The sequence below is a fragment of the Schistosoma haematobium genome, chromosome 4 (genome assembly GCF_000699445.3).
Source record: "Schistosoma haematobium chromosome 4, whole genome shotgun sequence".
NCBI classification, from domain to species: Eukaryota; Metazoa; Platyhelminthes; class Trematoda; order Strigeidida; family Schistosomatidae; genus Schistosoma; species Schistosoma haematobium.
In genome coordinates this window covers 19,247,919-19,261,280 of record NC_067199.1, presented here as the reverse complement: position 1 = coordinate 19,261,280, position 13,362 = coordinate 19,247,919, and the positions used below count along the sequence as shown (strand labels likewise).

The window sequence follows — 13,362 nt, the reverse complement described above, 5'->3', positions numbered from 1 at the left end:
ACGTACCCTTACTGTGATCTAATTTATCTAATAATCTTATTAAAGCAAGAGTTCTGATGGAAGTTATCATTTTTAAAAATCTTAATAACGTGGTTTCTATTGTTTGCATGCGTGTCGTTTATTCTTTGAAAATTGGATAACTTTTTTCTTTTCTTGCTCTCTTGTTCTACAGAACAATTCTGGTTCGCTTTATTTTTGGTTTAGTTCGTATGTCATCTACATTGAGAAGTCAATTTGTTGCAACTAAAGGTCTACTTATCATTGCTAATGCGTTAAATCAATCAGATATGAAGCATTTAACGAAGAGTTTACTGGATGAAATTACGAATTTCACTCTGTATTTACTAAAAATGATTAAATCAACTAATGACGAGTCGAACATTCACAGTAATTTAACATCAAACGTTAATATTTACATTATACTCATCAGACAAATGTATGGGTATTTCCTAAGTAACTCAGAACTATGGTGTAAATCTACCCTAGATGTAAGTTGTTGATTTTTTATGGGATTTCTGGAATATATATATATATATATATATATATATATAAGGCGGAATACTGAAAAAGTAGTATTCTTCCGGTGTATACTATTATATTTTACATTGAACAAGTAAAAGGTATATTGAAACTTACTTTCTATTTACCATGTCAACAGCTTTTCCTTATTTTTCTTCTTGTTCTGCAGCATTTTCCTAGGATTTTAATTAAACTAATAAAATCCACCTAACACAAACTTTCTTATACATAACTAAAAAGACATATCCTTATGGAATTTTTTTAGTGTAAATGAATTAAATTATGAATTCAGTGAATAGGGACCATGTTTTGAAAATTGTTATAAAAGATTTTCGAAATAATAATATTTTTTAAAAGATAGAATATTTAGAAAAATGAAAAATGAATTACTAATTGTTAATTAATCAATATCCCATAAGCAAATAGGAAAGTTTATCTATAATTTTTCTTAAAAAATCAAATAAATAAATTCTATTTTGTCGAAAAGTTTACTATATATGAACCAAATACTTCAGGATTTGATTTTGTAATTGGGTTTTATAATCTAATTAAATTTTATGGAATTTTTTTATCCAAATGTAATTAGTATTGTTAATTAATTTTGTTAAGAGAAATTTTAATATGGTTACTAGTCAAGAAAAGGTACTATTAAGTGAGATCAGTAATTAGACAGTGTTCATATTGATCACTAGATTTTGTTAGTTAGAATAGATTAATTAAAATACTAGATATACATTGTACAATGTTTGTAGTTGAATGAATTCAGAGGTGATATAATCGAATCTATTCTAAACATCTGCAAATTTTTCAGTCCTTTTTTTCATCTTCGTTAGAACGAATTATTGTTCAACATTTGTAGAGTATGAAAGTAGTAATCTAAAGTCTATTGATTTAAATTTATTCGTTACTGGGGGAGGTACTCATTCATATTTAGTCATCATCTCTATATGGTAACAGTGAATTTTGTCAACATGGTTTATACTTAATATTTCAGTAATTAATTAAGTTGGTAGTGATTTGTAATTTTTAACCAATATTTTTTTTCGATTCACTCTTATATTCATAGGTTCAGGAACAGTTGTATCAATTTTTAGCTACTGATTTTATGGAAGCTGTTAGTTTAGGTTATATTGAACGAACTGGAACTATAATTCATTGTTTAAACGCATTAAAATATTATTTGGCATTGACAAATCCTCGTGCACGAAGTGGTTATGAACTTTGTACACCAGGTAATTATTAAAAATATAACAAAACAATTTTTTTAAATGTTACCGTTAATTTATGATAGCATTTATCCGTCTAATATTTAAATAAGTGTATGCAATTATTCATTTTTGTAAATAAACCCAGGTAAATAAATTCCTTTGTCGAAGTGATTGTTTATTTTTAAAAATAATCGTAAACGTTGGCAGAAACGCGTATTACAAATAATTCACAAAACTATATGCTTGTGTTTTACGTGTTCGGCATTAAAGTTTAAGGTAGATAATTACATAGCGCTTCAAATAAATTTATCTCAAGCAGTATATACGTATTCCAATTACGAATCCAAATCAGGACTGTTATAAATTATGAAATATTAATTGAAACAATAAACTAATAGCCTCAGATGCTGAAGTTAATTCACCTACCAAATAACTAGATTGAATACTGAATTGTGTTGTTAGCTACATGTGATATTTTATCTTATTACTACATTTCACACCTCCAGTTTAGTAAACTAGTGATAATAAATACCTTTTCTTATCATACTCAGTTTTCAGTGCATTTTAAATTCCCGACGTATGTATTTACGCTAGATTATGACTTTGTCAAATTAAGCATTATCTAGTGTAGTTTGGTTATTTCAGTTTGATTTGTGTAATTTCCTACCTTATATGTCTTTCAATTTGTTGTAATGTATAACACATCTTGACAATTACAGGGGAGAGGAAAGGGTCATAAATAGGAACACTATTTATTTATAGCCTTTTGAGAGGATACGCTGCACAAACTTCAGGTTGTGGATTTGTTTCCACATGATAGCATGGATTGAATTAGTGTATTAAAAATGCTCACTGATCCTCACGATAGCGCCTAAATGTTGTTTTTTTAAGATTATTTATGCACTGATATCATTTTTGAAATTTTTATTACTAGTTTACTTTATAATAAATAATTTTTGTTACAGCCATTATTGCAGTCACTTTACTTTCTGTAGATTCTTTGATACATGATTTTTTTCATCAGTTATTGAAATAGTTCAGTGATTGGAATTAATTCGTGATCAGAACAAAGATTTACTGTTCGTTACTTAACTATTCAGTAGTAAAGTCTGACTTTTAATCAATTACATAACGTAGTCATAGGCATCACTTCAAATTTATGCCGGGTTAAAAATGTCTAAAGCTTCTTATTTCATTTGTGATTCTTTGAATCTTCTTGCTGTTAATGCTAAGAACTCTAATTAATCAATCAATATTGACATATGTGCATCCTGAGCGCTGATTACCATTAAATCACAACTACTTATAAGCTAAGATGGATAGTGTCCAGCAGTGGAATCCAAGACTAGTGTTTCGTCCCTTTCAGGATTCGTTATCCAGATGCAACCACATCCTACTGTTGATGTTTCCGCCGGGACTTAAGCACAATGCTTTTCGCATCTAACATCCAACATGTTATCCGCTTAGCTATTGAATTCAGATAACCAAAAGTGACTGATCAGTTAAACAGACCTTAACTTCAACTTTAAGGAACTTAAGACTCATAATAAAGTAGATTTCGTCCCTGTTGCTCAAGTCAACGCCTATCTTGACTCAGTTTCTAAGTAGATAACGCGTTGTTTATTTAAAGCGAAAGGGATTTTTTTAGGTTACAGGGTGTTCATAAACACTAGGATGCACCTATATCCTAGCTGATGACATTTGAATATGACAAAGTACGAGTTCTGGATTCCACTGCTAGCTACTATTCAACTTTGATTAAAGAACATTAGTTCTGGTCGTATTATAATGTATGAATTCATAGTTGTGATTAGATACTTACAGCCGTGATTTTTTACTGTATTTCCCAGTTGAAGCGTATTGTACCAGCCGAATGCAGGTTGCGTAAGTATAGCTATTACTGCATGCATAAATGTTATTGAGAATTCTGCATGAAATTTTGGACTATATTAGATAGTGGCTGCTTACATCGGTGACATAGTAATATAATCGTTTAATTATTGCTCTTCAAGATGACCTTTAGAGCATGCTGATTCACATCTTGATCACAGTACTTGTAAACGTTCAATGTTTGTGTTTAAGCAAGTAATCATGATGAACTGTTGAATCTTTTAAAATTAACTTGATATAGAATATTTGGATGGATGCTGTTTTATAGTTCGGAAAATATGCTATCTGCTAGAACTGATAGTTATGACAGTCACCTCTTATTTAGTAAAAAACTTTTCTAATAGACTATATTTTCTTGTTGACGTTTCTCTGAATATAGATTTTGTTAGTGTTCGTTTGTGCACAGAATTCTTGAACATGCTTTCTGGTATATGATCTGTAATAATATCTTAATTAAAATATTTTTCAATAACTAGCGTTAAGATCAAGAATTCACCTACCCTCCTATGAGGAAAAATTACGTTCAGTGAAATACGGAAACCAACTATAAATTTGTTTATTGCTAGATAATGTTGAAATGTGTATATAATTCTGAATTGAAGCATTTTGTTCATATTTCAAATAAGACCACTTACTAGTGCAATAGAAGGCTTCAGGACTTGATGTAAATGGTGATTAAAAATGTCTTTGGTCCCTATCCGATTAATCAGCTTTATCGTTCAATTAACGAAATTCAGCTTTTAATTTTCAATGAACTACTCAAAAGATATGAAAATACATGATGCTAAGTGACTTATTTTAAAAACTCAGTAATTACTTTTGCTGATGCAAGTCTTAAAATATAAGTGTTCATTGGTGTTTAAAAGTGTTCTGAACACAGTAGTAGTAAATACATTCTCTCGTATTATTTGATAAATTGGCTTTTTAACCATTTGCCTTCATATGTGACAGAGAAATCAATGCTTTTAAATAAATAAAATCACTTATTTGGTTATATTTATCAATAAATTTACGATTGAGTGGTTAATGTGTCAGGTCTATTTCAGTTGATCTTGAACATGACACTATAACTCTTTTATATCCACACCATTTGGATGGTTCAATACCTATTGTACGCTCAAATATTTACCTACTGATTTCGTTGTTTTTACATATAATTACATTTGTTTTGTGTACTTATTTTTTGACAATCTTCATTGTCAATTTTTTACGTTATATTGTGTTATTATTATTAGATCATGAAATAATTGGTTCAGTTGAAAAATTGATTAAACTTCGTACAAACTTATTGATTTATCTGAAACGTTTATTTACACGTGGTGGAATTACGGATGATGAGATGCAGCTAATTCTAGCCTTTTTAACTACTGTCCATGAGGTAACATAAATCCCTTAGCCATCTTCATTGATCATTATTTTTAATAAATACTTAATTTAAAAAATATTCTTATTTATTTATAAGCGTATTATCAACATTTTCTGTTCTTCAGAATAAGTACTAAGAATTCTTCATCTAATAAAATTTCTCTGTTTGTTTATATTTTCATTTGTCACATGTTTTGGTCAGGGCTGATATTATTATTATTTATTATTACTTTGATTGGTACTTCACAAGGAGAATAAAACATGTGCGTTATTATTTGTTTAATTAAGTTCACGATTCAGCTTACATTTTCAACTTGAGATAACATAAACAGCTCAAATTTTGATGGAATACTTGCATTTGGACTGGTAAGGTTTGAGTTCAGAATTTGTTAAAGGTTACACAAACGTATCAAAATGAAAGTAACTTGTTTTATTAAGATATATATGTACAATGGCGTCTGGCGTAACGTTCGAATGTTTAACAATGTAAACTAAATTACAAAAAATAGCTGAATTTAAATTCTCTCAAATAACTACCATTTAACATGGAGATAAGTCTATCAGTACTTTAGAAAATTGAACTACGTTGAATTACTTTATTATTCAGTGAACATACAGTGGAATTTTTTATCGCTTACTCTCACTTGTGCATATGATGCGTGTTCATCGTTTAGAGGTGAAAATAAAGCATTTAGTACAAGAGAAGTCACGTTTGGTTAGCCGATCCATTGAGCCAATAAAACATAAACTACAATGCTTTAATGGAATTTAAGAGTTATCAGTAATTTTTGGACATTATAGGATGTTTGTTTTTCATGATAATGAATTTTTTGAACGATTTTAAGTAGAGTGAAACTCTATTTACCAACATAATTTAAATCCATCATCCAGGATCGGATTGTATAGCAGGTCTTCTTTCAAAGTTTTCGCTGATGGCATTATGGAGATTTTTATGTAGATAGTGCTTCATTACGATGTTAGGAATGAGCATTTTGTCGTTTCAAGTTTAGGCTGTATATACCACCTAGCCAGCTGTCAATAAATGATTTCGCACATACTGCACCACTAAAGTAAAAGATAATATCCTTAGATTAACAGATGAGAATCCCTTTTTTCCATTAATAGTTCTAAATCATTATTAGTGAAAGAAAAGTCCACAACTGCGGGTGGTTCTTTTAATGCTCTTTGTGGTATGCCAGATTGAACTTGTCGCTGCATAGCAAAAATTAGAGGAATCATTTGCCTACTAGATTACTATCTTGTACACCTTCACATCATCGCTCTAGTTCATATAATTCGAGCTTGCAATACTTTATTTTACTCAGTTCCCTAAATTTGTGATATTTGTGGATATTTGATGACTTTATTTGGTCGCCATTATTTTATGTGAACACTGCATAAATCATACTAATTTCAGGAGATATACGGAAAGGTTTTGTGACTAAAGCTGTAGGTGCTTTCTTTAAATTATATTTTCCGAGTAACTTGTGAAAGTTTCACTATCAAATTGGCTATCATTGTCACTCAATTCCAGTTGACTCAAATATCTTTATGTCTATGAATTTGATTTTAAAATCTGAGTATTAATATTTTCACTTATTCAGTTAAAAAGTACCTTTTCGTATAGCTTCAGCTGTACACACTGTTTCTTCACGTCTACAATTTTAATTTAGCCGGAAAATATTCACGATGTACTTTACTTATTGGTCAGTACTTTGATTGAATTTCCCAATACATGTGGTCCAGTATTTGTTCGCACTAACGGAATTCATTGCGTTTTCAAATTACTCACCTCTGAAGATGAACACGTTCGAATATATGCTATCAAATTATTCGGATTATATCTTGTCTATGGAAAAAAATTGTTAGTTAAAGATCATTTTCTACTTTTTGTTGTGTTTTTTCCCATATTTACATGATTACTGTTTGAGCGAATACTTTCAAACTGAATAATTCTCGTCAATTGTAAGCTTGCATATTGATTATTAGCCATTTCCTGTCAGGAGATTCCCCTTTAATCCTTTTTCAACTTCATTTCTTTCTTCTTTCTTTATATTGATATATCCATTATCTCCAACTTTATTTTTAATTTAGGGTTTATGACAATACAATCGAATGTTTCGCTTTATATTCTCTTTTGGAAGAACGTTTGAATTCAACGTCTCCTCAGTTCACTTCATTAATATACAATGCATTATTCGAGGTAGGTTTTTGTGCAATTTCCCTCTGAGGTAAATTTAGACATATGTTATCCATTTTCGTTTATGTATAACATTTTTTATCTTTACTAGAAAATTCTGTTTTGTTCAAAATGTAATGTTCCTGTCTAATAATCGTATCTCATCTGTTTGCAAAATAATACTAATGAATCAAATTTCCACCGGTAATATTTAATTAGTTATAAAATAATCACTCGACCTGATTTATACTTTTGATTGATCTTAAAAGAATTATTTGTTATCTCTTTTAACATTACAATCACATAAAGTTAAACAAAAACCATTTTAGTATAAAACTCGGTCATACAAATGAATTTCATTTTAGTAGTGCTGAAACTTCATGGTAAAATTAAATGGTCTTAATCCTTAATCATTTCCACAAATAATCCGTTTCTTCGTCCTTAATAACATGAATTGATTGTAAGTATTAAATGCAATCTTGTTGTTATTAACAAAAGCTGTTATGATTTGTTCTGATTTTGAGATTCTAATAATTTATGGATCAATTCAAAGTATGATATAATATAATAAATATAATAATAGTAATGATTTCTTTGAGCTGAATGGTTCAATCGAAATTTTTCGTTATCGTCCTAAACAATATCATCTATACAAAAATCTAGTAAATTGCACTATCAATGATTAATTCATGAGCTTTCATTTTTACATTAATTTTTCTACGGACGGATCGAACGAGCGGATAATGTTTTTATGTAATTTTTTTACACTGTGATGAATATCTTCTACTTACAGTCGTTCGTAATTATTGAACGACAGTATGTGCATCAATGATGAATAAATCGCAGGATAATAATTCAAAATTATAATTACAGTGATTATTAGATAGGTCTTTCTGAAATTCAAAAGTTCCACGCTTATAATATCAATGTTACTTGGATTTAAGGGATGACTTAATGATCATCCCTATTTTTGTTTAGATACTAGAATTTTATCTTGATAGTATTTTTGAATTTTTATGTGAATATAATTACATTTCTCGTTTATACGTTAAATATACCTTGATTTATTAAGTTGCCATTATTCGAGTATAGTTGTTGTTTTGTCTGAGTGAGGTTGAGGTACTATGTTCTTATACCTGTTTTATATAGGTGTTTATTAGGTATGTTTTTACATTAAACTGAAATGTATGATATTTGGTATGTTGCTAGCAGTGAAAACCAGGGCGGACGTTCTTTCTTATACAGGATAGGACTCGTGGGCTGGATGTATCTGCATCCTAATTTTGATGTTCACATTCAAATATGTGATGTGCCTTATATCACATGAGCATGGTATATTTAATACTATAGCTGAACGGAATCTGAAGAAGCCAGTGTGGAGAATTCTTAATTTGCATGAATTACTCGACCTTTTTTGAACCAGCATCATGACCGTTATTCCCATTTTATTTACTTATAACTATCTATGTGTTTTCACTATCCTTCACACATTAGTTATGGCTCATAGCGTTTTATTTAAGCATACAGTTATTTGTAACTTTCTTTGTATACATACATATCCTTCGAGAGATAAAGTGTAAATTAACTTTTAAAATAAGTGTGTTAACTTTTGTATATTTTAGTTTCATTCACTATAAGTTAACACTGATATCCGATGAATTTTCTTTTCATTTTAATGTTTTTGATCTGTAGGTAATGACTGAATGCGTTTCACCGAAAATTCTTATTAATCCTATTAATATTAATAAAACAATGTCAATAATTAAAAACCCCGGTAAGAGTTTTCTAAAATTACTTTTCATCTTTATTGTTTATTATGTCATTAAATGAACTATTTTTAATACGATAAATAGATATTAACTTGTTTGGCGCGAATAATACATAATTGCTATCAAATTGTTGATATTCATGTTTCTCCGTTGTTAATGTTTCTTTTGAGGCGGATTGGTGGTTAAATCAGCTTTGAACTCTGTTCTGCTTTGATTTGTACATTTAGTTAATACCATCAAATCTTCACATGGATAGTAACTGAAAGATTTGTGGATAAATATTCCGTGTATAGAATTGATCAATTTCATTTGACACCTACACTCTTTGTGAGCAAATGTACGTCTTAAATATAATTAACTTGTAAATGTAGACATCCTCTTAACAAACCCATTTCTTAAAGGATATCAATAAACTGAAAGTACACAATTCCCTTCACTTTACAAAGCATTAACTATTGTTCCTTCACTCCTACGTAGTTTACTTATTCATTGACTTATTTTTATTTCTATATTTTTATTTTATAGCTGTGCTTAAAGTTATTGCACATCTTATTGCTCAGTCAGAACAAACAAATGAGATTTTATCCATTAAAGACACTTTTATTCAACATTTATTCGTATTTTGTTCACAGAATCCATATAATAAAAAGTAAGTTCAATAAGAACTATTGAGATATTTTTTTACAACTAATTTAAACTGTCTCCTTTCCAAAATTCGTAATGATTTAACATTTTAAGAAAAAATGTACAAAATGAAACTCATGAATACCTAGATATACATGAGTGATAGGAAGTTATCGCGTCATCACGTTGACTGGTCCAGTTGGACTGCAAAATATGCCTTGTGGTATATGATTAAGGTTCAATAATGTGTAAACAACTGAAACTTTCATTTTAAATGTTACCATATTTCTGCAAACCATCAAAGTAGGTGATACTCATACATGTACGATCGTAAATAGTCCGTAGACGTATTTACTGAAGTTCTGTGAAAAAAACAACTTTTGGAATCAGCCTAAGCAAAACTGATTCAGTTGTCGATTAGTGATATTATATGGAGATTGCTTTATTTCAAGAACAATTAAGTAATGGAAATTGAATCGCTGCTTGGTTGGTTCGCTGTTCACCATTATACCTGAAGATTCTCAATGAGATCGTGGGTTTGCGCTCCTGCGAAGCTCAACCCTGTCAACGATACAGCTGTAGAACAATTTTTCATTTTTTTGAATGTTACGCCAGGTGCATCGTTTCACAGTGAAAAATACTCTCGTTTGAATAGTCTTTTGGATCATGATGATTTACAAACATATAGAGAAAGAAGTTATTGTTTTGTAGTAAAATACCTAGAACCTATAATGACTTATAGTCAAGTGGCCTAAAATAGTTTCATTTTTCTTTGATTGAACAAAGCTCGTATATTTGGAAGCATATACTCTTCCTTGAACACCGATCAATCAACAAATTTACGGACGTGTATTTCTCTTAGTTACGCCTGTAATGAAATTCTAATTGTCAGTAAGGTATATATACTGTTTTAAACAGAGTTATTGGCCATCTAATTGCTTAGCCACAGAAATAATAAATAGACATACTGTGTTATTTAGTGAAATTGTATGAACTCATCGAACTGTATTAAAGCACTAATATAACCGTAGTTATTCCAAGGAACTATAGTATCAGCTCCTCTCATTGAACCCTTACATCTTGTCAATGTTCAATGTATAATTAATCCATTAATTATTTATGGGTCCTTTTTTGTCTTTATGATTATAATCATCACAGAACTATATTACAATTATCTGTTTGGCAAGACTGGTTACTTCACTTAGTACCATTATATCCCAACAATAAAACAAATGCTAATTTTCTTGTGAAAATTTTACATTTGATACGTATTTTATTAATATACGGAATATGTCATGAATATGGTAGTTGGCAAGTACTTGTTGATACATTAGCACTGATACACTTACACATTTGTGAAGAAAGATCTACTTGCCTTAAAGAAAAGCAAGAAGTGAGTGGTATATTTTACTTATTTTTATTATATATATATTTTTATCTATATATTACAAATAGTATGATTATAAAATTAAAATAATCATTATTTTTCATTTAACTGATAATGTTTCTATTCTGAGATTTTTGATTGGCTACACTCAACTCAGTATCACTCAGATGAATCTTCTTTGACTTTTTTCATAATGTCAAGAGCTGTGTTTGTCTTTGTTTGAAACCTGATTATGAAATTCATTCGTTGAGATTCAGAGAAAGTCTGTCTCAAATAGACCGACATAAAAAAATGAGTCACACTGAACAGTGGATTTAAATATTGACCGTTGTCATTGTTCTCTTTAAATATCACCAAATAACTCTCTAAAATGTGGAACGTCTTAAGGAACAACAACCTTGTGTCATAGAGACAATTTATTATATTTTAAAGCTAATTGAATCGCTCAGTTAATCACTTCAAAATGTAGTTGAGATAAAACGCACTTATCTAATCATCTCATTAAAATTAACCATACTTCTTGTACAACTTGTTTACATTCATTAATTGAAACTGTTTTGTGAAAGGGACTCTTATCATAATGTCTGTCAATCTGGTTTTAGACATTCAGCATCAAATATAAACTGTACTCACGGAAAATTTATTCACTATCTTCCTTGATTTTTTTCATTATAGATTAGTTAAAAGTATGTTAGTTTGTTGTTCTATAATTGGACATCTAGTCATTTGTTTTTATGTGATGATGTCCTGTTTATAAATTAAAAATGTCTCATTGATTCAGCTGTTTAGATTTATCTATTTTCCGTCTAACTAAAAAGTAATCATTATTATTTGTTTCTTTTAAGGTGTTTAAAAAGCATGTGATATCTTAGCTTTAAAAACCTTAAATTGTTGATTTCAATTATCGTTAGGGAAAAACGTGATATTTCCAACTATATTTTAGGCGTATACTTCCTTTTGAAATTTTCAATGAAAAACCACGCCTATGTCTCATTTTTCATTTATAAACTATCGATTATATTCACTGTCCGATAGCATTTTCTCTACAATGCATAATACAGATATTTAATATCACAACTAATAAATTCCAACTTGTGATGTATGTAAATAAACTTTTTCTTATGTTTTTTATAAATACACACTCCCTGTTCAATTTTCATAGAACCTTTTGCCTAAACCTTGACAAAACTTCATATGCACTGATATTTAGTCATAATAGTAAATCGTTTGATTATAGTTGACATCAGTGAACCCGTTATCTCCAGCCCTTAAACATCTTCAATTCACCAATTTTAAAGTACAAATTCAACTAGATGCTGGTCGAGATATTTTTCTTTGGTAGGTGAATTAAATTATGGAATAAAAGTCTGATTATTTTCAGTATAATATTGTGGAGATTGTTGGATTTCATTGAAATTATGAGTCGATCTAAATCAGAACATTAATTAAAACCCAAACGGACTGTACGGTCGTTTCATCATACTTGGGTGGGAGCTCTGTGGTCTAGAGGTTCAGCGTTTGTGCATCAGATTGAAGGTCTTGATTTCAACTCCCTTTTGTGGAGTCGTAGTTGCTCAGTACCGAGATGTTCCGTACTAGGAAGAACGACCGTCCAGTGCTTCCAATTTTTCAATGGTAGTCTAACTTAGATCGTTCAATGATTCCAATGATGATCTTATTACTCTTTATTATTTTCGAATGTAAATTTACAATTATACTTCATCCATTTTTGTTACCAATACTTTTACATCACTTATTGTTGTTCTTTTTGTTTTGTCTGTTTTTTGTGCTGATAAATATTTTTCAAATAATAATAATTAAATACATCAAATAGGACCTATATATTTACATTCCTTGAAAAGAAATTGACAGTCTTAAATAATCATTATTAATTTTTTAGACTGCAAAACCAAAGTGTACAGTGGATGAAAAGAATTCCAACTTAACACATACAAACACATCAGTATTATTTTCAAATAAAAGTTCTACTGAATTGGACAGTTCTCTCGGTGTTGATCTTACAGAATATGGATCTTGTCAAATTAAAGATGATCAGTTACCATCCAACAATGCATTAATGGAAAATAATAGTAATAATAACAGTAATGCTGATAATAACAAAAACGTTGATAACAATGCCAATAACAGTTGTTCAAGTTCAGTATGTAATTCAGGTAATAAGCTAAATCTTCACATTTCAAATTCTAATTATCTTTTCTTTATTGTGCCAATGACTTAGATGATTTTCATTTTCTCTCATGTTATTGGTAGAGGTGTCGGTTTATTAAAACATTTTTATCCTCGATGATTAAATGGCAATCAAAACATTTTATTACGACGATTGTTTATCATCACCTTATGATGTCACTAATAAGATATTAATAATAATAGTAATTACACCTAATATCGTTATTAATTATA

At 29.4% G+C, this 13,362-nt stretch overlaps 1 protein-coding gene across 1 annotated transcript in view; it reads left to right on the top strand.

Moving 5' to 3' along the window:
- The window catches only part of MS3_00000433 (uncharacterized protein), a 63,282-nt gene that overhangs the window by 7,123 nt on the left and 42,797 nt on the right, over positions 1–13,362 (top strand). Inside the window, exons 11-19 of the mRNA XM_051208198.1 lie at positions 173–488; positions 1,586–1,751; positions 4,853–4,995; positions 6,656–6,846; positions 7,077–7,185; positions 8,854–8,935; positions 9,456–9,579; positions 10,713–10,947; positions 12,842–13,115. Coding sequence (XP_051066434.1) covers positions 173–488; positions 1,586–1,751; positions 4,853–4,995; positions 6,656–6,846; positions 7,077–7,185; positions 8,854–8,935; positions 9,456–9,579; positions 10,713–10,947; positions 12,842–13,115 — 1,640 coding nt within the window. The remainder of the gene's footprint in view (positions 1–172; positions 489–1,585; positions 1,752–4,852; positions 4,996–6,655; positions 6,847–7,076; positions 7,186–8,853; positions 8,936–9,455; positions 9,580–10,712; positions 10,948–12,841; positions 13,116–13,362) is intronic.